This window comes from Suillus subalutaceus, assembly GCF_016647625.1.
Source record: "Suillus subalutaceus strain FC151 chromosome Unknown DFJ58scaffold_16, whole genome shotgun sequence".
NCBI classification, from domain to species: Eukaryota; Fungi; Basidiomycota; class Agaricomycetes; order Boletales; family Suillaceae; genus Suillus; species Suillus subalutaceus.
In genome coordinates this window covers 1-26,995 of record NW_024540265.1, presented here as the reverse complement: position 1 = coordinate 26,995, position 26,995 = coordinate 1, and the positions used below count along the sequence as shown (strand labels likewise).

The window sequence follows — 26,995 nt, the reverse complement described above, 5'->3', positions numbered from 1 at the left end:
AAGCCAGCATTGTGAATTGCCGCACTAACTCTAAGTACAGTAGAGCTCAAAACCGTTTTGTCTTTCACGTATACTGCATTAATGGTTCCATCGTTCCGAAACCCGTCCACGACTTCGGAGCTTCGCTGAATGTCACGATACACGTGACCGACGCGTCGTGGGATCATGTTTATTTTTATTTGTCTTTAAGAGGATAGCACGCCTCGTGTTCCCCACAAAAGGGTCTTTCACACCTTTCACTTTTCCCCAGGACCGGTCAGTCCGCCTTATATAAAGGTTTGGGTTCCGCTGGCAAAAAGATCAGGGCTGACCTTCTCTTCTCTTTCTTTCGTCTTACAGTTGGTCATCGCTGGAAGATTCTAACCTCCGCTAATCTCTCTCTTACTCGACCTTTATCCACTGCAAACTACTTTCGCATAACGATCGGATCAGATCACTGATTCACAGGTTGAAATTCGAGTTTCGAGTCAAGTTCGAGTCGAGAAAATTGGCGTCATGGCTTTAACGATAGCAGCACACCCAATACTAGTCAGAGACCACGCATCGCGCGTAACACGGGCGGGATCCGTTCTCGTTGACACAACCAACTTGCACCGTCGTATCAGGTCTTCACCATCGACGAAGCACTATAACCTTCTTTTCCCACTCTCCTCCCGCCCCTGCAAAGCCCCACCCACCCTTTCCCTTTCAGCGACATGCGCTAGTTCCTCGCAGTCGCAAGCGCTCCTGCCATCTCCCCTCGATCTACCAGACGTACGGAGTGTCATACCCTTCCCTTCCACGTTGTCCGCAGATGATGTTGCTAGCCTAATGGATGTCAATATGTTCGATGGGACAACAGATAGCGTTGATTCGCAGTCTTTCCTATCAACCCCGTTTTCATCCTGTAACGACATCGCCTCCCCGTGCTCTGCGCAGGTTCGACTTCGCAAACGGCGTTCCCAAGCTATCGCCACGCTCTCCCAGCCAACAAGTCCCAGACGGGATAAAAAGGCCAAGACAAGGGAGAATAGCAGATCCTGGAGTGCAGACACGACTGTGCGCAAGCGGTCTCGTAAGAGTTGGCGCCAAGTCGCGGACTTGATGTTCCTCGCCACCGTCCATCGCAGCCTCATATCGAACTGCAGTACAGATCCGTGCTACTGCGTTCGCGGGGAGGATGTTGCGCCGGTAGATGCACAGACCCTTGAGGGGCAGGATGTGCTCCTGGCGCGCAAGATCCAGACACGACTGATCGAATATGGATGGTCATTGGTAATCGATGGCATCCCGGAGGTGTCTCGCGATAATGACGCATCCATTCCTTCTTGCGCGCAAGAAGAGTCATCTCGATCTATACACTACGACGCAGTCCTCAACCTCCGCAGCCTATCATCTGACACGCCCTCGCCACGATCATCCCCACCGCCCACAAGCACCCCCATGCCCTCCGTCCTCACTATGCCTCAGCTCGTCGCTACGCTGACGATGCGATACAATGACCGATGTAGCACGCGTTCGCGCTCGAGCTGGAAAGCTCGCCGTGCTGATTTATCTTCTGGCCATTTCGTCGAGCGGAAGTCGTCCCTGTCTGTGGCTTGTAGCTAGCAGACTTGTGCGTGCTGACTTCCCTGCTCTGATGAGGCAGAGATTGAATCTTTGCTGCCAGGCTTCGTATCTTGGCGCCGACGCGTCATATATCTTCGCCGCGGCCACGACGCATCGTATCTTTGCCACGATGCTTCACACCATTGCCACGAGGCTTCATATATTTGTCATGAGGCATTTATCTTTTTTATGTATTTTCACGACGTTTAACGGGCGCTACGACATGTCATACTGTGTATTGATAGTCATTTAATTCTTCGCGCGGGACACGGTTGAGTACTGAGTACGTATACCCGCTAATTCGTGTTCATCTACGTAGTGCTGTGCAAGACGATGTTATGATTCAGTTAATTGTGATTACATTGGTCAAATTTCAAATGCGAGATGGAAACTTGGTCCTATTGAACTTAGCTTTTTTTTTTTCAGATCCAATTATTGTCCATGTGGGGTACGGTACCCTATGTAGGACATTACTAACTAGGAAAGGGGGAGAACTTAGCTTGACTAATCGCCTTTTATGCATCGACGTTCGTGGGATGTGTACACAGTCGTCGAACGCGTTCAACGCAGTGGCACAACGCACAGTTTCAAACTTTCGGACTCGTACGTAAGCGCCCACCTACTGTGTACCCCAAGACTCAAGTCCTTTATTCTTTGTCATTTATACATGGTGACACTCTCAGCAAGTACTATTCCATCAACTGAGAACTGATGCATCGGGCTCTACTTGTTTCCGATATCCTCCTATACATATTCACACATGTAGATCGAATACCACCTATTGCCGTCACGGTTAACAATTCATCGTCTCCGAGTCGGAAATCGCTTGCATCGCTTGCAGCAACATGCAGAGCTTTCTACGAGCCCGCGATGGATTTTCTGTGGGCTGATGTATTTGGATTAGAGCGACTGCTGGGCTGTGTAATGAGGCTACATCCACTGGTCTATCGTGCATCAGTGAGTGCAGACCACTCTTATTCCGTTTACTTCTTTCCGTTCATCGGCTGACCGAACCCATCTACTAAAAAGCGGGACTTGGACCCCTGGGCAGCAGGCGTCGACCCATTATCTGCCGACGAGGCCCGTCAATGTTTGCGTCACTCCGCCCGTATTCGCTCATTGACCATACTACGCACTGACAACCGCCTTGTCCCGCTTCTCTCGGTCATCCCCGTCGATGTATGCGTCTTCCCAAGGCTGCAGCGGTTATCTCTTCCCAGCCCCAAATATTTGGGGCTATTCCTGTCTCACACCCTGCGCAATTGTTTTGTATCCTCTGGCAATGTAAATCATGCGATTCCCGGTACTGCTTTGTTCAACTTATCCATCAACACAAAAATCTTGACAAGAGCACAGCAGATCAACTGTCCCTGCTGTCTGACCGTGTCCGTTTGTGCAATCAGCTAGTAACTCTGTCTTGTCCACCCCTCGACTGGGCAGCATGGAAGCACCTTTCCAATCTCCCTACCCTGGTGGAAATCGAAGTTCATGGCACCCCTCCTTGGCTATTGGAACAGCATATCCTCAATTTCTCGCCATTCCTTCACCTCACGAGTCTTTCCTTCTGGGTATACAGTGCTGCATACGCGACCACCATCCTGCAACACTTACAGTTCCCCTCGTTGAAAAGTTTCTTGATCGATGTGGACGTTTTGACTTTGACAGAGGCTGAGCGATTCTTTCGTGTGCTGTCCAACTGCAAACAGACCCTGGAACACCTCACTATCATATTCGAGAGATATCACGATCCCCAATACAAGGCTTTAACAGCAATTCAACATCTCCTTTCCTTCACATAGCTTCGGAGTCTGCGACTCGGTAACTATGATTCCGAGGCCCGCATCTACCTTGACAACAACCTTCTTCTGGAAGCCATGTCCGCTTGGCCGCACATCCACACTCTGACAATAGAAGACTCCAGTGGCCGTCCTTCCGTTACGTTCCGCGGATTATTCACCGCAATCCGACAACGTCCTCAGTTGGAATCGCTGCGACTGTATATTGACACCGTAAATATCGACATCAATCCTGATGCTGAGCCAATACAGCACTCCTTACAAATATTGCACATGGAAACACCCGGGGCTTACCTAGTAAATGCTGAAGTTCTCGCTCGCATCATTTTCAAGTGGCTTCCTTGCGTCGACCAAGTTAACAAGGTGGTGCGTGGTTGGGGGGCTTGGAATGAAGTCAACAAACATCTCGTATTACTGAGAACTGCTGCGCTGCATGCTACAGGGGCCGCCTCGAATATCTGAATTCAGTGAGATATGTTTACATTCGGGAACTCATTTGGATTTATTCGTGTTCGTTCGTGTTTTTCGTTGTCGGTATGGTGGTTTTTACTGTGGTTGCAATTGTTTTCTCCCTTCTCAGTGTCGAATTGATGTATTACATGGGTTTCCATGCCTTTATGTTGTAGTTATCCGCGAACAATTCGTATATGTTCCCACTTGCATGTCCTTCGACTGGACGGTCCAGCTGAGTTACATCCCGAAGTTGTTGCCTGCATCGCTGTCTCCAGACTCTAACTCCTTAAGTCGACAAAGTTTAGCATCTCCGAACGCGTCACGGTAGTATGAAGTGATCAAGGCTGGTATGATTTCAGCCAGGGCCCAAGAGGGACATTCATCGATGGGATCAATCATCCGTTGTGAGCTAAGTGGTGCTATGCAAATCGTGATTGATCAAGTATTGCGTCAAGCTTTAAATTTCGTCAAGACCGGATTCGCACTGCCAGCTGGCACACATTATTATCTGGGCACCTGCAACAAGCAAGACCGTCGTCAGCTGCAGTGTTCTGCGACATGTGGCATGCTTTCCTTGAATTCAAGTGAGAAACGTAATTTGAATCAGCAATTGAGATTCCACCATCGACAACAAACACCAGCAAACACCGTGGGAGCCTAGGGCTCGCACACTACTACTAGTAGTACTAGTACGCGGTGTTGTAAGTAAGGCTGCTCGTGGTCCAAGTTCGTACCCTCAACTTCACTGACTTTGTCGTTGATGTCCAATTGATCGGTCCGCTCAGCGAACCAATCGAATTGTCGCCAGCTCAAAGCCATGGATTCATGGTGAAACGCACCGGTAGTCCGTGGACAGCTAAACCTGGAGTCAGGTCTGGACACACCAGCCACCGCTAACGCTATCGAGGCGTTAGGAGTCTATAATCGCATTCGGAAGTTGCATTCAATATCCCAAGCCAAGCCTTCCCGGGGCCTCCAAGAATAACTGATAACGAACCTCGTTGCACGCATGGAGTATCGATATTGAAGAAGCTTCCAAGAATAGGTAGGTCAAGTTGTTACTTGCTTGGATTCGGGATCAATCGTTTCATCCTCATCAGCAAGCGTCAATTATCACTCAAGATGGGGTGTTCTCTATGTTTGAAATTCCGCGATAGGATTTGGCTGAGGAGCAGATATGAGATATTCGAAGTGTTGTTTGATGTGTGTGTCGTCTGCGTTATCAGTGCTATCTGTGACTTAGATGCTGTTTGAGCGTTCTGCAGTTTAGAGAAAGACATCCACAATCTCTCTTGAAAGTTCACCTCGACCGTGCTCAATATTATCAACCTCCAGCAAAATGTCGCACTCCATTCCAGGCACCACACTTCTTCAAGCTTTTGAAGATAATCGGAGCACTGCATCTGCAGTCGCTGTTTTCCCCGATAAACGACGGATAATCACCAGCTCGCAGGACAAAACGCTTCGTATGTGGGACTTGAGGACTGGTATGATGTTGAAGAAGATGGAAGGGCATCGCCATAAGGTGTTGGCATTGGCAGTATCAAGAGATGGGCAATTGATAGCAAGCGGTGATGAAAGTGGCGAGGTCATCGCTTGGAATGGAGAAACCGGAGAACCATTAACATCGCAACCCATCAAAGCCTACTCCCATGGCATCTCCTCGCTGGACTTTTCTCCCGATGCAGCAGAGCTGGCTATTTCAGCAGACTGTACGGTGATGCTGTGGAACACGCTGACATGGGAAGTATCGGTTGATAATCTATTGCGATACCCAATTTGCTGGAGCAGTTCCGTCCGCTGCGTTCGGTATTCGCCATCTGACGACCTTCTTGTCATCGCAACCGACAGCAATATCAACATTTTTAATCGGGGCGCGTGGGGATGTACAGCAACCTTCGAGGCTCATCCAACAGGGAATATGTCAATTACGTGGACGCCAGATGGTAGCCGCCTTCTTTCAGGAGGCAATAGCGTCGATCCTACCATACGTGAGTGGGATACATCGACCTGGAACCAGGTCGGTGATCCCTGGACGGGCCATATAGGCGGTATCAAAGCCATTGCCATTAATCCAGCTGGCACACTCGCCGCTTCCTTATCTGAAGACAATGATGTCCGGCTCTGGCGGCTCTCTGATCGACAAACTATTATCGTCTTCAGGCCCTCATACTCGATTCCATACGTCACTTTCTCCATAGATGGCAGGCACCTCCTCAGCGGAGGTGAAGATTGGGCGGTACCCAACTTGGGCATTAATTCAAACGTATGTTTCCATCCTTGACCTGCATGACACAATTTGAGCATGCTCCGTACAGATCCTCGCCATTGACATGGCATCCCGCAATGCACTTATAACCGGGAATCTGTCTAGTGCCGAAGAGCTACTCACCCAAGAGATCGACACCGATAGCAACAACTATACTTCCTATGCGAGCCGCTCATTCGTTATGGCGAGAAAAAACGACTGGGACCGCGCTCTTGATGACGCAATCAAGGTGAGATAACTGACCGATCATGACCAACTTACGAAAGGCTAACTTCATCACGATGTAGTCCATCAGTATTCAACCTTCATTGACGGGCTATATCTCCATGGGTATAGCCCACTGCGGCAGAGGCCACGTCCGGGACGCGCGGATAGCATTTAACATCGCGTTCTTATTCACGAACCAAGAGTTAGAGGCCATTCATTTTCTTCTCTTGATCACGGTAGGTTGAATTTGTCTCGCATACTCTCTACTCCATGTGTGTTTCAGGTCATCGCCCTCTTCAATCTAGATCAACTCGAAGAGGCAATGTTGCTCCTCAAAGAGCTCGCTGCCACCCGTCCGAATGCCGATCTTCTCGCGTGTCATGTTGTGGAAGTGAGTATCATGTCGTTAGGCTTGGCTAACAACACCGATTTTTGCAAATCGTACCTTAGGCACATCTACGTGTTCAACTTGGAATCAAATCCTTGAACGATGCGCGCCACGATGAAGCCGCTGACCTACCTCACTGCCGCTATCAACTCCGGCGCATTCTCATCGAACCTCATTCGCGAGGACTTCGTCGTGGTGCGTCAAGATGAGACATCCAAAAGTGTTTTTCATAACTGTGTGCTTCTTCCAGCTCTTCGGCTGGGACCTCAAGTCCTTGTGGCAAAAGGCCCACCAGAAACGATGCGATGCACTGCCTTCTCGGCAGGTAGACCTGAAGAAGCCGTACAATCGTACCGATATATAATGGATACGATTGACGACAATACAAGGGCCAGCTGCCTTGACTGGTCCAACGGCAAGTCTAAATTTTTTAATGTCATGCAGGCTAGAATCCTCACCTGCATTCACTCAGCATTTAAGGAAGAAGTGCGGCACGCTCTGCCTTGCCAACGGAGATGCCGCCCTCGCTGCGAGCGATTATGACAAGGCTATTGACCTATACTCGGCGGCGATCGACCTTAATTCTACATCTCATGATCGTCTTTGCAAAGCGCAGCAAGGCCAAGTCGATAAAACGCTTATGGGACGGATGCTCTTCTCGATGCAGCAAAAGGTACGATGACATCTAGTAGAGCTGCTCTGTAAGCCGATGCTCACTTTAGGAGACGCACAGGCCATTGAACTCGACCCCTCATCTTATGCTGGATACCAGGTGAAACATGCAGCCCTTCGTGGTGCACGCCGCTATGATGAAGCTATCGAAGCCTTCAAAATCATGTTGTCTAAGTTGGACAGTGCTCCCGAAGCGCAGATACGAGGTAAGACCCGGCGGAATACTCATGGGTTAAGTTGAAAATGTTTATATCGTTTAACAGAGCTGCGTCAGCAGTATGTCTCTCCACCCGAAGCAGAAGTTGGTATCCAAACTGCTGCTTGGACTGAAATCGAATCTGCTCCGCTTCGTCTAATTAACACCTCCACGGGTCTTTTGTGCGATCGAGCAGCACAAATAAACTCCTTCAAAACGAGCGCAACATACAAGGAGCTTTTGTCGTTCACAACGAAGCATTCAGACCTCCAAATGGAGCGCATCAAAGACGTGGCGGCAGTGTACTTCCGCCGTGTCCTGCTGTCACACAGGTGGGAAGAGAGAGAGCCGCTGCTGCACGACGTCCAGGATAAAGTCGTGTACGAGTTAAATGCAGTTGGCGGCATCGTGAAATTGCAGTCGTTCTGCAAAATCGCTCGTGATGCGGGGTACCACTGGGCGTGGATGGATACATGTTGCATCGATAAGAATGACGATGCTGAGGTCCAAGGAACGATCGATTCCATGTTCATCTGGTACCGCCATTCGGCACTTACCATCGTCTACCTGTGCGATGTTCCTCCTTCATCCGGGCCTGGAGCACTAGCGAATAGCGCTTGGAACAGGCGAGGATGGCCCTTTCAGGAACTCGTGGCTTCCAGAGTTGTTATCTTTTATCAGAAGGATTGGTCGTTATATCTCGACGATCAGTATCCCAACCACAAAGAGTCCCCAGCCATCATGAAGGAACTGGAGGATGCAACAGGGCATAGATGCGCAGGCCCTCGTGGCCTTCTGTCCAGGGATGAACAACGCCCGAGAGAAACTGCGATGTGCGTCGATGCGTGAGACCACGCTGCAGGAAGACATTGCATACTCATTGTTTGGCATCTTCGGTATCCACCTTCCTGTCCTTTATGGCGAGAACTAAGCACAATGCCCTTGGACGGCTCTTGCAGGAAATCGTGGCTCGAACGGGAGACATCACTGTCCTGGACTGGATCGGACAGTCATCCGGGTTCAATAGTTGCCTTCCAGCCAACATCACCTCATACGCAACTCTGCCACACACCGTGCCACCTCAGGTCTGAGGATGATATTCGGACAACAGTCTCCTTCACTGCGAAGAAATACCACAGGTTGTCAATTTGGCTTCGAAACTTTATGACGAGCTTGCCAACATGAGCACTCCTCGTTTCGCGAACCTGTAGGCTGCATCTACCCTGCATCGCATTCCGTGTCGCGGAAAGTCAGACAGAAAGAGCGGTCCAGCCCAAGAGACTCATTTCACGTATGAGGTCAAGGCACATGGACTTCATGATCTGCTGATCGCCACGGAAGAGATGCTGATGCAGTCCCGCAAGGCCCACTTTGCAGACATTCTTGCTTGTCCTTCCCTGGGATAGGTACCTCCTCGAGCTACCCAACTCTGCAGAACCGCCTGTCAGTGATGATACGCAGAGTGAGGATGGTTATTGGTCCGTGCCCCAGTCTCCGTTAGACGACTCAGCCAGCGGTTGTCCTGATTTAGAATATCACTCACGAGCATTGAGATTGCTTGTTCGCCTTGGACAGCCTTTCAGCGCACTTTTCCTGGCGCAGCCTGCGTGGTGGAGAATACAAGAGGATCGCATCGGATCATGATATCATTGCACAGGTCAAAGATATAGCTTCTGTTAGCGATATGATGGACATCAGGACCGTAGAAATATTGTAGCTATATGGATTCTTATAGGAGACTACTTATAAGGCACTCTATGTTTAAGTACCAGTGGTTTGTACCCTGTCCTCCACTATCAAATATTCATGTCGCCCAAACCTACCTTCGGATTTACTGAGTCTCTTGCACAGGAAACGCGCACTAATCCTCGTACATTTTGTTGACGTTCATTCGTCCAAACTTCCTGCAGACAAAGTTGGAGTATGCGCATGAATATGGTATCGGGATTCGGCGGCACCACCGTGTGACCACCAACTAGGCTTGTCTTTGTCGCTTAGTACTCCGTTGACGTAGAACTGATGCACATCAGGCTCTACTTGTTTCCGATGTCCTCCTGGACATATTCGCACAAGTGAATGAAATACCATCTACTGGCAAAAAACCACTGTCTCGGACGTCCCTTGCAGCAACATGCAAAGCCTTCCACGAGCCCGCGATGGATTTGCTGTGGGCTGAAGTAGATCGATTGCAAACCATTGCTAGGTTGTTGTAATCAGGTTACATCCACTGATATATCGTCGTGGTCGTGCGCCAGTAAGTGCAGAGTGATCTTAACTAGTCCCGCTCTGTTTCTTTTTGTTCGTTCATTAGTTGACTGAGATCCAATAATCACATGTCTAAAACGCGCGGCGGGAACGGCGGACCGGTGGAGGCAAGCCTCACACCGGGGCATTCATGAATCTAGAGGTGGGGGGGGGGGGGGGGGGGCACAGGGGCCCAAGACTAGATAGTACTGTCTTACATAGAGTTACACTCTCAAAGACAAAAATCCGGATTTAAAATTAAAAAAATTAAAAAAAATAGTGGGACGACACCTGCCAGTGGGCAGAGGCATCGAACCATTGTCTGCCGATGAAGCCCGTCAATTTTGGCATCACTCCCGGCCGTATTCGTTCATTGAACAATGAACATACCACCCGCTGATCGCCTTTTCCCGCTCCTCTCAGTAATCCCATCGAGGCATGCGTCTTCCCGAGGCTACACAGTAACTCATTTCTCTGGCACACATTTAGGCCTATTCCTGTCACACACCCTACGCCATTGTTCTGTATTTTCCGTGAATGCAGATCCGCCCCAATCTATTACGGTTCCCGGTGCTGCTTTGAAGTTTGGTATCCATCAAATCTTCGACAAGAGCCAGCAGATCAGCTGTCCACTCTGTCTGAACCGTGTACTTTATTCAAGCAGCTCGTAAACTCGCCGTCCACCGCTCGATTGGCAGCATGTGAAGCATCTCTCTAACCTCCCCACTCTGGGTTGAAGTGGGAATTCTTGAAGTGCGTGGTCATGGTGCACCTCTTGGCGGCGTTGGATCTGCATATCGTCAATTTTCACCCATTCTTAACCTCACGACTTCTTTCCTTACGTAGAACAGTGCTGCTGCATACATTGCACAATCCTGCAACACTCACAATTTCCCCTCGTTGAAAAGGTTCTGGATCATGATCGGAAGTTGTGTCTTCGACAGAGGCTGAGCGACTCTTTCGTGCGCTGTCCCCTACAAACAGACCCTGGAAACACTTATCGGTATCTTGAGCGAATATCACGACCTCCAAAAACAACTATTTGACAGCGATTCACACATCTCCTTTGCTTCGCAATGTAACATGGTAGACTGCTTACAGACAGCTGCGATTTCTTCAGCTCGATTGTCCTGATTCCTCCATCTACCTGGACAACAATCCTTCTCTTGGAAGCTATGTCAGCTTGGCCGCACATCCACTACTCTGAAAATAGAAGACTGCGGTATTAGTCCTTGCCATCACATTCCGCGGATTATTCACAGCGCTGCGTCAATGTCCACAATTGGAATCGCTCCGAGTGTTGATTGACACTGTGAACTATTGATATCGATCCTAATGCTGAGCCAATACCACACACTTCCTTACGAACATTGGACTTGGAAACATTCGAGTCTCCTATAAGAAATGCTGAAGTTCTCGCTCGCATCATTTTCGCCTGGCTCCCTTGCGTCGACTGAGTTAACAAAGTCGCGGATGATTGGGAGCCTTGGGATGAAGTCAATATACATCTCGTATCTTTGAGAGCTGCTGCGCGGCGTGTTATAGGAGGTGCCTTGAATCCCTGACTTCAATGGGATATGTCTACGTTCGGGAACATCCTGGAGTTTATACATTCATTCGCGCCAATTCGTTCGTGTCGTTGTTGGTATGATCGCTTTTAACTGTGGTTGCAATTGTTTTCTCCCTTCTGACCATTAAATTGCTTACACGGGTCTTCACGCCCTTCTGTAGAACATCTTCATCTGCTATGATCTGCACAGTGCTATGTAATTCGAAGTCTGATACTATGATACTGTGCACATCGATGAGGTTTGGTTCAGAACCTACTACAGTACACGTATATCTCTACACAGAGTGGATCCTCCATTCATCAGCCCTGTCTCTAGAATGTGCTACTGTGATGCACTCATTCCAGATAATAATCGACAAGCTGAAAGCTGTCTACCTGGCTGAAGATCCCTTCAACGGACGTAACGCCAAAATTGTTCGCACTCTCTGCCCTATTTATGATGAGCCCGCCATGTGAGGAGCCTCTATTCGCGTTAGCCCTCCTGCAACAATTCAGAGTGGCTGAGCTCGAGAAAACGAACCCTTGAGCAATGAGTTGGAGGCAAAGACACAAAAGAGGTTCGCCAAGATACTACGGTTGTCCTGACTAGCGAATCATACGTGTTCCGTACAGCTTCAAGCCCTACGTGGCATAAAGGACTCTGCAGATAAAAGCTCGTGTGACCCTCTAGACAATATATCATGGGCTTGAAGACTTGGCGATCTGCGATTACTTGTCGTGCTTCGCAGACTGGCTCAAAACACTATTCCATACCTTTTGCTCGAAAATCACGAGAGAGTTCTGTGGATCCGATTCCTGCCTTTTTGTAAGCTTGCCCATAGGAGAAAAGTAGGCTAATGCTATGCGATCCAGGGCGAGGGCACACGGATTTGACAATATGACCCACAAGGCGGCCTCATCTGATGTGAATTCAATGCGAGGAGAGTACCCGTGATGTGAACTGTAGCATGCCTATAAAAAGTTAGAAGATGCAAGAAGCACGTGGCACATCATTCTGATCTGACCCATAGATGACGAGGGCGTTGGCGTGCAAGAGCCACTGCCTGCACCACCGTTGTTTGGGGAGTGACCCATGGTGGTTATCACGATCAGATACCGAGACGAAGTCGCACCGGATATGTGAGCTTACGAGTCGATGAAAGTGATGGTTGTCTTTTTACAGATGCATCGATCCGGAGATCATCCACAGTGGGGCTGATAAAGAGCACGAGGCTTTGTACTCATCCTTACGCGCATCTCTAATGCTGCGTGGGTTGGTCTATCAAGTGGAGAGGATTGGGTAGGCATGGACTCAAGGACAGTTGAGATGATGGCATGAGGAAACTAGTCACATGGCATTGAAAGACAAACTGCAACGAAGGGCGAGGAACAAAGAAAACTGCAAGCTACAATCAAACATTTGGCCATCCAGATACGCGTTTTACGAGACTGGCTGGTGGGAAATGGACATGAGATTGACGCTCTGACATGAGAACTTCGGCTATGGCTACGAGCGAAATAATGCACATGCCACGCAGAAGCGGGTTAGCATATATGCAAGGACGACCGCTGTTGACATCCAAGAAGTCTTTGTTCCTCATCCTGGTTAATCTCTTTGTAGCATCGAATCCTCAACTGAGCCATCGGCGTGGGTGAACTGGCCATCAACTTCTGCAGGAAAAATGTCGAAATCACCATCAACGTCAGGATTACAGCGCAGGAAGACACAGCTCCTTCGAACGCATCCAAAGAATATCTTGGCTACTCAACTGCGGTTTTGCTCAAGGAGATGCATCACACAGCGATGAATTCCACAAGCTGTTCGGTGCGGAAATACAATCTTGACCCTGGTAATGGCGTTAGAGGATGAGTATCACAACCATATCTGACTTCCCCAATGGCTAGTAAACGACCAGGCCATGATGGCGCATATAGGCGGGTAAAGAGGTTGAGTAAGTGCGGGATATCTGCAGGGCAGAAACACGGCAGCGGCAATATCAACAGATGGTCGATGCTACGGTAACCGATGACCGTCCAGACCTGCAGGGCTTTGGAAGCCCGAGGTGGGGATTGTGAAAGCATTTCGAGGCCACTCGCTAGAGGCGAGCTGCATACATATCTCTGCGGACAGCACGCTACTGGCGAGTGGGAATCCTCAGCGCGGATATGGAGCTCAGAGCTGTGGAACTCGTAACTGGTCTCCGACTCGGATTTGGGACTCCGATTAGGATCTATATAAGTAATGAATCATACGTCATGGAAAAGAGTGTAAAAATTTGGGATGCAGGATGGAAAGAAACTCATCTCGTCTACAATAGTAGGATATTCGACAGTCACCTGGGAGGAGATCTCCATCTTCAAAAGTCGACACCATCACCTTGTCTCAGAACGACCGCCTGCTTGCAAGTGCTATCGCATGATGAAACGGTGCGTCTGTGGACAAACCTCCCAGTCGGACTTCCCCTCCAGCACAAAGAGAGAGTGCAATGCAGTGTTAGTCACTAGTTGGTTGTCGTGACAAAGATGTGTATCCATGGAACATTCACGCCGTCCTCGGAGATCGGTTGGCCTTGAAGACTTATTGCCCGCTCCAGAGCCTTCCACTGGCAGGTTAGGTCTAGAATGCTCTAGCCAGGTCTAGATCTGCTTTTGATTGAAGGTAAAATGTCCAAACCTCCGATGTGTTACTCTACATAACTGAATCTCCCAGGCTGTCGTACCCCTATAAGACAGCATCCTTAAAAGCTGAGCTGAACCTAGCATATGATCCGCCTAGAATATTCAGCACTTGCATTAATTACAATCATTGAAAAAATAGCCATATCTGACAATATTAATGCGTCAGTTTCTCGTATGATAAGTATGGCGACTAAGAACTGCAGAGGATTTGAAGTATCTGCAAAGCGTTCCCAGAGCGAGTTATAGAAATGAATTAATTAGACGAATTATTTTCTATTTCTAAATTTAGACTTAGACTGCGCAGTCTCCGCTTTAAAGGGTCGTCGCATCACCGTGTGGAACAGCGATGAGACCTATTTTCTTTCATTCTTCGATCTTCATATCAGCTTAAATCAGGTGTAATTTGGCACGATGTCGCAGTGGGGCCAGCCGGGATTTCAGTATCCTATGTCCACAGGCTATCCAGGTCAACAGCAGCAACAGTTTCAGCCTGGCCAGAATCCTCAATTTCAGCAGCAACCCGGTTTCCAGCCTGGAGGAATGGCTGGTGGAGTTTTTAATCCTGGTGGAATTGCTCCACAGCCTACTGGATTTTCAGGCGCACGACCACAGCAGGGTTACCAGCAGCCTCAACAGACAGGCTACATGGGCCCTGGTCCCTCTAGACTGGGTGTCTTACAAGCTCAGCCTACGGGTTTCCCAGGTGGGAGTAGCTTTGCACAGCAGGCTCGTCCACAGCCTCCACCTGTCCCGTCAATCCCAAGTCAATTCCAGCAGCAGCCTCCGCCTGTCCCGCCAATCCCAAGTCAATTCCAGCAGCAGCCTCCACCTGTTCCGCCCATTCCAAGTCAATTCCAGCAGCAGCCTCAGTTACACCAACAAACCGGGTTCGCAAATCCACAGGCACATCGTTTCGGAGGTCCGTCACAATTCGGTGGAAACCCAGGCCTCGTACCTCAGCCGACCGGCTTTGTGGGTCGTACTGCTGCGCCCTTGATACCCCAAGTAACTGGCTTCGTAGACCCGCGGTTGCAGATGATGTCTAACTCGTTCTTACCTGCCAATATCTCTGCACCATATAGTGCGGGAGGAATGCCCCAGCTTGCTGCCCCTCCCCAGCAACAATTGGGTCTTTCTTTACAGCAATCCTTCCAGCAACATAATCAGGCACGAGGCATAGGGTCTACACCCAAGATCCCATGGACGCTCTCCAAGGCCGAAAAGAAGCAATACGACCAGATTTTCAGATCATGGGATGCCCAAGGCAGTGGTTTCATCAACGGTCAGACTGCACTCGAGGTCTTTGGCCAGAGTGGAATCGATAAGAATGATCTGGCTCGCATCTGGTGATTATCAAAATTGTCTTATTGTACATCGAGTCTCTAATGCTGATGTAGGACCCTTGCTGACACTGATAACCGCGGCAAGCTCAACCTTGCTGAATTCCATGTCGCAATGGGCCTCATCTACCGCAGTATGTCCTTGAATTTTCTTATTTGCTTCACACGACTGACGCAACACTAGAACTCAATGGCAATGACATACCTGACGAACTCCCATCCGAACTCATCCCTCCTTCCTCCCGAGATCTTGATGGCTCTGTTAATTTCCTTAAGGACATTCTCAAGAACGATACACGCGCTCGCTCTCCATTGGGTCTCGACACTCCTGTCTCGCGTCTTAAAGAGCGCTCGTTTAATTCTACATCTGCACCAGGTGCTGGCGGACGACAAGATGCTACAGTCTACAAGCACACCGACGCAGAGCCTCCTGGTGGGTTCTATCAGCCCCGCAGCAGGCACCTCGACCGCAGCACTGTGCGCTCGCGCAATGAAGACAACAGCCCTGCCGCAGATATGTCTGATATAAAACGTCAACTTGCCAACACGCAAAAGATGCTCGATGCAAGCGCCGTGGCAGATGCGGGCGATGATGATCTCGATCGTGAGATGGGCAATCTGCGTTACCGCATAAAGCGGCTGCAAGATGATTTGGACTATGTCTCTCGCGGTCCGAGGAGCGCGAGCAAAGAGGAGGAGCGTAGGAGGTTGGAGAGAGAGCTTTTGCAGCTCATGCATGAGCGTGTACCTGAGCTCGAGCGCAAGATCCAGGACCGCCAGGCGAGGAAAGAGAGGGAGGATCGCGAGTACGCCAGAGAGCGTGATAGGAGGAACGAGAGATCTGGTCGGTTTGACGATACGGATGACAGGCATTCGCTCTCGCGCTATCGAGATGATGACCGCGATAGGCCTTATTCTCGCAGTGCATCAAGGTACGACAGGGATGACAGAGAGTACGACAGGGATAGGTCATACCGTGACCGCCATGACGATCGGGACCTGGATCGCGGTTTGTCGACATCAACGCGTACTCCACCGCCACCGCCGCCACCTGCTGCTCCAGCAAACAACATATCGCAACCTCCACCACCAGCACCAGCCCCCAGCCGCTCGCCTGCTCCAGGAATGAAAAACATGACACCTGAAGAGCGCAAAGCGTTTATCCAAGCGCAAGCCAAGAAACGTCTCGAAGAGCGTATGCAAGCTCTAGGCGTTTCAACCCCATCTTCGACTGCATCACCTACCCTGGGTGTCAGCGTTGAAGACAGACTCGCTCAGGAAAAGAAGGAAGCGGAGGAGAAAGCCAAGGAAGCTGAGAGACAGGCTGAAGAGCGCGAGAGGCTTAGGAGAGAACGACTCGAAAGCGAGAAGGCTCTCAAGGAAGGCAAGGCAACTCCTCAACCTACGCCTACTATACCGACACCTACTACCACTGCCCCACCTCCTGCCCCTGTACCCAAGGTTGCATCGCCAGCTCTGAAACCACGTGCACCACCACCTCCACCAAGGAAGGGCTCTGGTCTTCGCACGCCTGCGCCCTCGCTTGTTCCCGCTCCCCCAGTACCAACCCCTATGCATGCTGTTGTTCCCCCGCCAGCTCCCGTAGCACCTGCTCCTCCACCAGTACCTGCTGTACCAAAAGAAGACCCGGAGGACGCAGCTCTCAAAGCCCGTGAAGCAGCCCTTCGTCAGAAACGAGAAGACCACGCTGCCCTCCTCCGCAAGCTTGAGGAAGAGGAGGAGGAGGCGCGTCGTGCTGAGGAATTATACCTGGCACGCCGAAAGCAGTTCTTGGCTGGTAAATCTGCCGTGTCCCCTATCACGCCCGCTACACCTACATCTCCTGTCCTCCCGCCACAGCCTGCTTTCGTTCCTGCTCCGCCGCCGCCTGCTCCTCCAGCAGAGCCGGAGTCTAGGCCGGAGGAAGTGACACCGCCTACTATTCCTGCTCCACCACCACCGCCGCCGCCGCCCGTACTACCTGTAAATAAGTCAAGTACCAATCCCTTCAGTCGAATGATGAAGGAGGGGGGGTCTGCTGTTTCGACCCCGGCAGCGACCAACGGCAGCAGCAACCCCTTCTTCCTCAACAATCCTGCGCCACCACCTACCACATCTGCTCCCCCCAAAAGTCCGGCTCCTCCCAAAAGTCCCGGACCTTCGAGCAAGACGACCTACAACACAGCTGGAGGTGATAGCTGAAGAAGAATGGGATGAGGTCATGGAAAACGAAGGTAATGATAGTAGTGATGAGGAGTTGGGTTCAAGGGATACGCGTATGGGTTTGGCGCAGCAGCTGTTTGGGAACTTGTTGCCTTCAAGGCCGCAATCTACTGGTCCTGAAAAGTCTCGAAGTCCTGCGCCTTCTGTGCCTCTGCCGCCACCTTCTGCGCCTCCTGCGCCATTTGCTCCCACTCCCCCTGCTGCACCTCCGCCGCCATCCGCACCATTTGCGCCCCCGCCACCAGCAGTCAATATTACATCCCCAGCTCCAACTGGCGATCGCAATGCCCTCTTGAGCGCTATCCAAGGAGGAGCAAGATTGAGGAAGGCTGTTACCAATGACCGCAGTGCTGCAGCGACCTCTGGCCAAGTTATTGGCGATGTTGCTCCTCCTGCTCATATCAATGCTGCGCCCCGTCCAGCGTCGCCTCCCGTTGCTGTCGCACCAGCTACATTCATGCTTCCTTCACCCCAAGAGCCCGTCACTGAGGCGCCCCAGATTTCCGGAGGGTCAACTTCAGGACACAGTAAGAAGGAATCGGTCGATTGGTATGCTGGTCTTGCTGCTGACCAAGGCGCTGTGCATCACTTGCCAACTACTATCGAAGAGGATGAGGAGCCGGCTGAGGAGGCGTCTGCGATGCCAGGGATTCAAGCGTCTGAGGCGGCTGATCTGATGGATGATATTGATAAGTCTACTGGTGAGCAGTCATGGGGTAGAAGGAGTTTGAGCTGATTATTTTTCAGAGTTCCGTGTGCGGTCACTTTACCCGTATGAAGGACAGAGACATGATGATCTCAGTATGCTCGTTATTGATTTGTATGACTGATCGCTGATTATCTTGTTAGGTTTTGTTGCGAACCTGATCATTACTGCTCATCCGTCCAAGACAGGAGGCGATTGGTGGTATGGCACCATCGTGAAGGATGGCAAATCTGGATTCTTCCCACAAACATACGTGCAGATGGTGGAACCAGGTGCGTAAACGTCGATGTACTTTTATTTCAATATGTTCATCACGTATGCAGTGAAAGCAAATGCTTTGTACTCGTACGCAGGGGAGAACGCAGATGAGCTTCCCTTTGCCGAAGGCGACGAACTGTCCATCATAGATAGAAGCGAAGCAGATTGGTGGAAAGCTGAACGAGACGGGATCGTCTTTATCGTGCCAGCGGCTTACCTGGAGATAGTAGAGGGTTCGTGGATTCTACCGCCTCCCCCTTGAGTTTTCCTCTTAACCTTGACCGCCGGTGGCAACTAGACTAAAATCTATTCTTTTGCTTTTCTTTTACATGTACGATTTGGAAATACCATTTTCGTTATCTACAGCCGCCGGATCTCCACACCTCATGCGCGTGAACCCGCGTGAGAAGCCGTCGACTAACATTGACAGCCTCGAACGTCGTGACATAAGTGGAGCAACAGCTGCCAGTGGATCACCTGATGATGACGACCAAGTTGACAGGTCTTCCGATGGAGGCGAGGACTATTTTTCGATGGACGAGTCAGATGACGATTCAGAAGGGTCTGAAGATGGGACTGTTGAGGACGAACACTCCCGAGAGCTTGAACGTCAACGAGTGTTGGAGGCGGCGGGTCTGATTGTAGATACGAGCTCGAGTGTGATGGCGCCGCTTAATCCCCCAGTACAGAAGCGCCGTCCTCCACCCGTGACTCCTCATCGGGTTTCCATAGCACCATTGACTTCGAAGAATCTTCCGCCGGTGCCGACTGTCGACTTGACAGATACTGAACTCGATTCGACCTCTCGTCTGGACGACGCTTTCGATCGCTACGAGGTTTTCAAGAAGACGAATGTGAATTTCAACAATAGGATGTCTGTCTCATCCTTTGATACCACCCCTTCGTCGCCTCCGCGCTCCCCTGCCGTGTCTTTGGCGCCTAGTCTTACTCATCGAGATTGGGAGAGTCGTACGTCACAGTTTTTGAGCTTTCTTGGGAGACATACGAACAGGTCGACTACGCCGGAACCTGAGAAGAAAAACGTTGGTCATATCTGGTCCTATCGTCAATACGCCTCCTGGTGGTGAGACTGGAGATGAGAACCCTAGTTTTGGCACGGTGCGTGTCTTTTTGACTCTTATCGGGCGCCGTATTGAGGTGAGTAGTCGTGGGCGAGCTTAGTGGACAAGTCGGCGCTCGAGGGCATCCCTAAGATGGAGCGGCGGCGACAAGAGGTGAGATGATGTGCTTGTAGTGTTGTTGCTGTGTCTCACGGTCTGGCAGGCAATATTTGAACTTATCTCCACCGAAGCAGACTACGTTCGCGACCTGCAGCTCATCGTTGGAGTATGGTTCAGAGTGCCATTGTTGTGTTCAGATCACTCACGTCACTGTGACAGTTGTTCTACTCTCGACTTATGGGCACGCTCGGAGAGAAGGCGACTACTGTTATATTTGCTAATATTGAAGACATACTACTCACTAATACCGTACGTTATCCGTGCCCTCGCTTATTAGCTATGACTAACAGTCTTGTAGACATTCCTTTCTGTTCTCGAAGAACGTCAGAAAGACTGCCGACTCTATATCGACCACATTGGCGATGTTCTCGAGACTCACATTCCTAACATGCACCTTTATTTGGTATGTGCTTCCTTAGTCTGCGCGTCGTTGGTATTCACCGTTGTTTAGTCGTATTGCGTGAACCAGTTCAACGCTGCCAAGGTTCTTCAGTCCATGAGAGACAGCAATGCTGACCTTGCTACTCAACTTCAGGTACATTACCAACGTACTGTTAGCTGTTTACTGACATTTCTCTCAGCGCCTCCGCGATGACCCTTCTGCTCGATGTCTTGATTTGTCACATTATCTCCTCGTACCTAGTAGGCTCATTCGGTACCAGACGTAGCGGCCCCTAGTAGCTAACTTTCTATTCCAGTGCAACGTCTCACCCGATACCCTCTCCTAATTCGCCAAATCCTTCAATACACTGATAACCCCTCAACAACTAACACTGCTACTCAAACCACAACTAGCGGATACTCACCAGCAATCTCCGACCAGCTCCAGGAACGACAAAACATCAGTGCTGCTTTGGACGCAGCAGGGAAGATTCTAGAGCACGTGAACGAGACGATACGGGAGCAAGAAGGGAAGGAAAGGCTAAGTGAGATTAGCAAGGATCTGTGGATTGGACAGGGGTGCGTGTTTTCTTTCATATTTGCTCCTGATGGTGTTGAGTTGTCTTCCCAGTCGCCTTGATCTAACTGCTCCAACTCGCCATCTGGGACCGCGAAAGCTTTTGAAGGAAGGGGTGATAAGCAAAGCAAAAAGCGGGCGCAAACTTCGTCTATTCCTATGCAGCGACATCCTCGTGCTGACACATGAAGGGGGCAAGGGTTTATATCGTGTTGTGAGCGTTTTTTGTTGCCATTGCCGGAAATTAAGTGGGTGCTGACGTGTGCGATAGCCCATACCTCTCAACGAAGTACAAATAAAGGGGTCGAGAAACGAACGAGGTTTGTGAGGTTTCTACCTATCACGACCTTGAATTTACTGTGCTATAGAGGACTATCTGCTTCGCCTGCACCTTGCATACCCGCGTGGTGGCGATACCATTGTTTTGCGAGCAACTTCACCCAAGGAATGTTTATCATGGAAGGATGCGATCGAGCGTGCTAGTCGAAAAGCTAGAGAGGGAGAACGAAGAGCTGCTAAAGTTCAGCGTACGGTATCATCGAAGACGGACCTAGTAGTATCGTAGAGTTTACAGACATTTGATTCGATTTATTTACTTGTTCTATATTCCCCAGTACTAACCGAGCTTCAGTTATTCGTTGCCAGATATCGCTGTGGTCGCTGTGACTTGATCACTGGGATGCGTTAGGAAAAATGAAGGATGCGACTGTCTTCCTGGATTCTAGTAGGTCGCAGGGTCTGCCAGTGACCATGAGATACTGCACGAAAGCTAATGCTCGTGGTCCAATCAGATTCAATTATGTACATAGGGGCACACAGCCTCAGTCAACTGATTTCAAATATGGATCTTGATTTACACACATAAACGGAAACCCAATTTGCTAAAAGGCCATCACTGAGTACTGAATCCAGGACTCGTGTATGCCTCATGGTGCAGCTATATCAATATTAAGCCCTATGCCCTATGCCCTAGATGCTGGCTTCGGATCAGGTTTGCCGGTACATTATAAGTAGCGCTACACCAACGCTTTTCTAGTCATATTTACCTTCCCCATGGATCCTTCAAGGATAACCTGGATAAGAGAGAAAATCGGTCGCTTTCGAATCCTCGTTATAGGGAGAGCAAATGCAGGAAAAACTACCATCCTCCAGAGAGTTTGCAACACACGGGGCAACCCAGAAATCTATGACGGCGCTGGAAAAAAGGTGCACCTCATGATGATAGTAAGAGGCTGGTAGTAACGACTGACCAATTGACATCAGATCGATACTGCAGTTTTAAATGCATCCAGAGAGGTAAGGTGTGCTCTTGGTCCATGACATGGACTGACGTGCTCTCAGCGCGGAGAGCACGATATCGAGAATGAGATGGTGTTTCGAAGCAACCCAGGATTCGTTTTTCATGATTCACGTGGTTTTGAGGCTGGCGGCGAATCCGAATTTAACAAGGTGAAGGCGTTTATCGCCGCCCGTTCTAAGGAAACAAGCTTAAAGAATCAACTCCATGCTATCTGGTAATTGCAACTGATCAATCGCGATATGCGCTGTCTCACAGTTTCAACATAGGTTCTGCATCCCCATGGATGAGGAAAGCAGATCATTCACAAAAGGCGAAGAGAAATTTTTTTCTCAGTGCGACACTGGAAGCAGTGAGCTTTCGCAACCCGGCCATCGTCCATGTCTGACTGATGCGCACATTCACAATCCTCAGTTCCCGTGATGGTATTGTTCACAAAGTTTGATGCCCTCTACGACGTCGAATTCTCACAGCTGAGAGAGAAAGGAATGCTGCGGAAAGACGCTATAAATCTGGCCCCAAAACACGCCAAGGAGTCGTTTGCTAACGGTCCACAGCTGAAGTTTTTCAACGATGTCCGATGGCCTCCAAAATGCCATGTATGCCTTCCTAGTAAGCCGTTTGATGGTGGAGTCACGATACATGATGACCGTTGATCCATTAGACATGGACAAGGATGACGCAGATTGCGGGCCACTCATTGAACGCACGGCTGGAATTCTGGATAATGAAGTGCTGCAGCAATTATTCGTCTCGACGCAGCAGACCAACTTGGAGCTCTGCGTGAAATATGCAGTCGAGAAGTAACTACCCATGGTCTTGTTTACCTGCCGCGAGCGTTAGTGACTGATATTGTACAGAGCACTCCCGAGATTTTTTGACTCTGCTGAGACAACAGCATCTGAGGGTCATGAGAAGATGATATGGAAATTGGGTACCTGGTTTCCACATCTTTTTGTAAGATTGTTGGAAAGTTTGAACGTTGCTTTCATTTACGTTGGGCGTTTACTTGCAGGTAGTACGTGTGTTAATCTTTCTTCGAGTTCGAACCATGCTGATCGAAGTCGTTGCCCACTGTTCGCAGTGGGTGAGTGTATCGATCCTCCTTCGAGCTCGAGCCATGCTGATCGAAGTCATTGCCCACTGTTCGCAGGATGTGAGTGTGTCGATCCTCCTTCGAGCTCGAGCCATGCTGATCGAAGTCGTTGCCCACTGTTCGCAGTGGGTGAGTGTATCGATCCTCCTTCGAGCTCGAGCCATGCTGATCGAAGTCATTGCCCACTGTTCGCAGTATGTGAGTGTGTCGATCCTCCTTCGAGCTCGAGCCATGCTGATCGAAGTCGTTGCCCACTGTTCGCAGGATGTGAGTGTGTCGATCCTCCTTCGAGTTCGAGCCATGCTGATCGAAGTCATTGCCCACTGTTCGTAGCGTGTAAGTATATTGATCATCCTTCGAGTTCGAACCATGCTGATCGAAGTCGTTGCCCACTGTTCGCAGTATGTGAGTGTGTCGATCCTCCTTCGAGCTCGAGCCATGCTGATCGAAGTCATTGCCCACTGTTCGCAGGATGTGAGTGTGTCGATCCTCCTTCGAGCTCGAGCCATGCTGATCGAAGTCGTTGCCCACTGTTCGCAGTGGGTGAGTGTATCGATCCTCCTTCGAGCTCGAGCCATGCTGATCGAAGTCATTGCCCACTGTTCGCAGGATGTGAGTGTGTCGATCCTCCTTCGAGTTCGAAGCCATGCTGATCGAAGTCATTGCCCACTGTTCGTAGCGTGTAAGTATATTGATCATCCTTCGAGCTCGAGCCATGCTGATCGAAGTCGTTGCCAACTGTTCGCAGCGGGTGAGTGTATCGATCCTCCTTCGAGCTCGAGCCATGCTGATCGAAGTCGTTGCCCACTGTTCGCAGGATGGTGAGTGTGTCGATCCTCCTTCGAGCTCGAGCCATGCTGATCGAAGTCATTGCCCACTGTTCGCAGGATGTGAGTATGTCGATCCTCCTTCGAGTTCGAAGCCATGCTGATCGAAGTCGTTGCCCACTGTTCGCAGGATGTGAGTGTGTCGATCCTCCTTCGAGCTCGAGCCATGCTGATCGAAGTCGTTGCCCACTGTTCGCAGTGGGTGAGTGTATCGATCCTCCTTCGAGCTCGAGCCATGCTGATCGAAGTCATTGCCCACTGTTCGCTAGGATGTGAGTAGTATTGATCATCCTTCGAGTTCGAACCATGCTGATCGAAGTCGTTGCCCACTGTTCGCAGTATGTGAGTGTGTCGATCCTCCTTCGAGCTCGAGCCATGCTGATCGAAGTCATTGCCCACTGTTCGCAGGATGTGAGTGTGTCGATCCTCCTTCGAGCTCGAGCCATGCTGATCGAAGTCATTGCCCACTGTTCGCAGCGTGTAAGTGTGTCAATCCTCCCCCGAGCTCGAGGCATGTTGATCGAAGTCATTGCCCACTGTTCGTAGCGTGTAAGTGTATTGATCCTCAGAGCTCCAGTCTTGCTGAATCAAGCCATCTCCCATCCGTTGATAGAATGTGAGCGCATCGATCCTTTGTCGAGTTCAGGCATTCCTTACCAAAGCATTTGATGATATATCTTCAGGAGGTTAGTACATTGATTCTCCACCGACCTTGAGCCACTGACCAAAAAATCGTCGATCCATTGACAGCTTGTGAGTGTGATTATCCTATGTTGACTTCCTGCCTTCCTCACCGATCCAATCACTGATGCATTGTCAGGATGTGAGTGTATTGATCCTCTGTGACCCTCGCGTCATACTGACCGAAAACGTTGCTACTCCATTAACAGATTGTGAGTTGGTTGATCCATCATCGAGCTCGAGCCGTACTGACTGAAGACATCTTCCATCCGTTCACAGGATGTAAGTGCAGCGACCCGCAGTCGAATTGGAGCATCACTCACCAATGAAATTGCCGATCCCCGTTGACAGGACGTGAGTGTGTTCAAATCTGCCGTTGAGCGCGAGTGTTGCTGATCAACGACCTTGCTGATCCCTTGATAGTCGGCGAGTCTCTTCACCACCAATCGAGCTTTAGTCTTGCTGACCATTGAGATTGCTCACCCACTGACAGAAAGTTAGTGTGCTGACCTTCTGTTGAGCTTTCCTTACGACTGAAATCGTGCACCCCTTAACAGACTGTGAGTGTTTTGATTCTGGAGCTTTCCTCGCGAACAACATAGCTGACCCATCAATAGGAAGTTAGTTTCTTCATCCTTCTTTGACATCTGGTCATGCTGACCAAAGATGTTACACATTGGCAGCGTGTGAGTGTATCGATCCTCAGCAGAGGTGGACGATTTTCAACTTTCCATCATGATTTGACCAGCTTTGGCCGAGTCATCGTGCAGAGATGCGGTCTAGGTTACTCTCTATGGTATGTCCAATTACAGATTGCACACACGTTTCTTATGTTGCGAATGTGCCAGGCCTCTGGTTCATCACTCTTGGAGAACATTGTTCAGCTCGGTTCTGGTGAATTTTGAGGCTACATTGCGATGAACCTGCTTATTATTGATTATTTAGCTGTTGTCATTATCTTCGAGCACTCTTTCTACATTTTCGACAAGCGGCGCTATCTTCTGGACCAGCAAGAGTCTGTTCCCTCTTTTTATGTCGCCCTCGAGCAGTACATTGCGTCTCCGCATGCAGCTGCTGTCAGGGAAGCCGCAACCGCTGCCGTCCAGGCGTATCAAGAAGCCATGAAGACTCCTGTTAAAGGGAAAATGCCTACTTGGATGGCGAAGATACTGTCTGAACGCTCTCAGAAGGAGAAAAAATCTTTGGCAAAGGCGGAGCTCACCAAGACTATTCTTGAAATCAGTTTAAACCATCGCCTGCGTATGTTTGGCTGTCATGTTGTGGTAACAATCCCGCTGATCTGCTCACCTTCAGCAAGACCTTAATGTCGAGCAATCCAACACAGCATAGATGGTGTTCCGGTTCGGAGTGGACTTGATGGTGAATCCGGGTATATGATTTTCTTGGATGGTCTGTCGAGGTAGTTTTAGGAGGTGGAACTGTACGAAATGGTTGTATGATCGCGCTTTTTCTGGTATGGCGTCATGTGTGATTGAAGCACTCCGGTCACCTTCAGCCGGACATACTGGGCTTCCCAATTTGAAGTATCTGTGGTCCGATTCAAGGTTAGGTACTTGCGTCATTTCAAAGTCACATTCTATTTAAACACATGCTGACGACGTCAGTGTGTAACTGAGTACAGTTCAGACGTCGGCAAATACTTACGGCATACTGCAGTGTTCCTCGCCCAGTGTCATTTAGCTGTATGTTCCACTACTTACCATAGTAAGCTCTCCCATTCCATCTCAGTCACGTCTTGCACTCTATCACTGCACAACATGATCCATTTGCGACCCAAACCTTTTTCACAATTTCATCATCATCTAATTCGAATCTTTGTAGGTCTGAGTCACGTCCCCGAAATAATACCCAGATGCCCATCTAATCGCACCCTCGAATCTAGGCTACCCAGCTAGTACTTCCCTGAGTTGTTATTTCATTCAATCACACGATTTGGGTCACATCCGTCGTCGGTCAGTGTCAGTAGTTCCATCTCTTGTACATCTCTCGCTCCCTGACTTCATTAATAGTGATTTCATCGTTTGACGGAACTTGGGAGAAGCTGTCTCAAGTCGCTGTCACGGGTGCCGAATATGACTCCCGTGAACGTCAGCCCCATCCAAAATGTTTGAACGGGACCCGAGTGGACCTTTTCAGCTACATCCACAAATCATTAGACAACTGAGAGAAGAATGAGTTCCTTTGGCTGCATGGCACTGCGGCCGTAGGAAAGTCTGCCGTTGCATTCACTGTAGCTGAAAGGATGAGAGGTATCAAAGTTACCGAGCAGACGAATGTCGAAAAGCGGCTTGCCGGAACATTCTTTTT

At 49.8% G+C, this 26,995-nt stretch overlaps 5 protein-coding genes across 5 annotated transcripts; 4 read left to right on the top strand and 1 right to left on the bottom strand.

The window, feature by feature from the left end:
• Window positions 1–202: 202 nt before the first annotated feature.
• Window positions 203–1,993, top strand: DFJ58DRAFT_768663 (uncharacterized protein; the record flags this gene model as incomplete). Its single annotated transcript, XM_041388969.1, has 2 exons — window positions 203–276; window positions 340–1,993. A coding segment is annotated over exon 2 (1,088 nt), but the record flags the coding sequence as incomplete, so codon positions are not given.
• Window positions 1,994–10,526: 8,533 nt separating this feature from the next.
• Window positions 10,527–12,456, bottom strand: DFJ58DRAFT_911626 (uncharacterized protein; the record flags this gene model as incomplete). Its single annotated transcript, XM_041395239.1, has 7 exons — window positions 10,527–10,602; window positions 10,701–10,786; window positions 10,912–10,985; window positions 11,182–11,410; window positions 11,520–11,564; window positions 12,136–12,333; window positions 12,364–12,456. 7 exons carry the CDS (start codon window positions 12,454–12,456, stop codon window positions 10,527–10,529), a joined length of 801 nt encoding a protein of 266 aa, XP_041247860.1.
• Window positions 12,457–14,388: 1,932 nt separating this feature from the next.
• Window positions 14,389–15,795, top strand: DFJ58DRAFT_126782 (uncharacterized protein). Its single transcript, XM_041378759.1, has 2 exons — window positions 14,389–15,386; window positions 15,438–15,795. The coding sequence occupies exons 1-2, from the start codon at window positions 14,452–14,454 to the stop codon at window positions 15,562–15,564; spliced, it is 1,062 nt and encodes a 353-aa protein (XP_041247859.1). The 5' UTR covers window positions 14,389–14,451; the 3' UTR covers window positions 15,565–15,795.
• Window positions 15,575–21,411, top strand: DFJ58DRAFT_768636 (uncharacterized protein). The gene is made up of 16 exons (XM_041388968.1): window positions 15,575–17,529; window positions 17,579–18,304; window positions 18,351–18,404; window positions 18,453–18,581; window positions 18,633–18,800; window positions 18,934–19,579; window positions 19,605–19,686; window positions 19,734–19,802; window positions 19,968–20,057; window positions 20,107–20,211; window positions 20,260–20,343; window positions 20,390–20,450; window positions 20,507–20,768; window positions 20,821–20,980; window positions 21,038–21,086; window positions 21,135–21,411. The coding sequence occupies exons 1-16, from the start codon at window positions 15,897–15,899 to the stop codon at window positions 21,329–21,331; spliced, it is 4,515 nt and encodes a 1,504-aa protein (XP_041247858.1). The 5' UTR covers window positions 15,575–15,896; the 3' UTR covers window positions 21,332–21,411.
• A 4,028-nt stretch (window positions 21,412–25,439) lies between these two features.
• DFJ58DRAFT_723834 (uncharacterized protein) lies at window positions 25,440–26,017 on the top strand (the record flags this gene model as incomplete). The annotated part of the gene is made up of 4 exons (XM_041385054.1): window positions 25,440–25,463; window positions 25,516–25,561; window positions 25,613–25,927; window positions 25,986–26,017. 4 exons carry the CDS (start codon window positions 25,440–25,442, stop codon window positions 26,015–26,017), a joined length of 417 nt encoding a protein of 138 aa, XP_041247857.1.
• Between the last annotated feature and the right edge of the window lie 978 nt (window positions 26,018–26,995).

Bases quoted from the DNA above. Each gene is read 5' to 3' on its own strand.
- DFJ58DRAFT_768636 (XM_041388968.1), top strand. From the start codon at position 15,897: ATGTCTGATATAAAACGTCAACTTGCCAACACGCAAAAGATGCTCGAT. The intron at 19,687-19,733 runs GTGCGTGTCTTT...TGAGGTGAGTAG, and splicing joins AGAACCCTAGTTTTGGCACG to TCGTGGGCGAGCTTAGTGGA. The intron at 20,212-20,259 runs GTATGTGCTTCC...ACCGTTGTTTAG, and splicing joins CTAACATGCACCTTTATTTG to TCGTATTGCGTGAACCAGTT.
- DFJ58DRAFT_126782 (XM_041378759.1), top strand. From the start codon at position 14,452: ATGTCGCAGTGGGGCCAGCCGGGATTTCAGTATCCTATGTCCACAGGC. The intron at 15,387-15,437 runs GTGATTATCAAA...ATGCTGATGTAG, and splicing joins AATGATCTGGCTCGCATCTG to GACCCTTGCTGACACTGATA.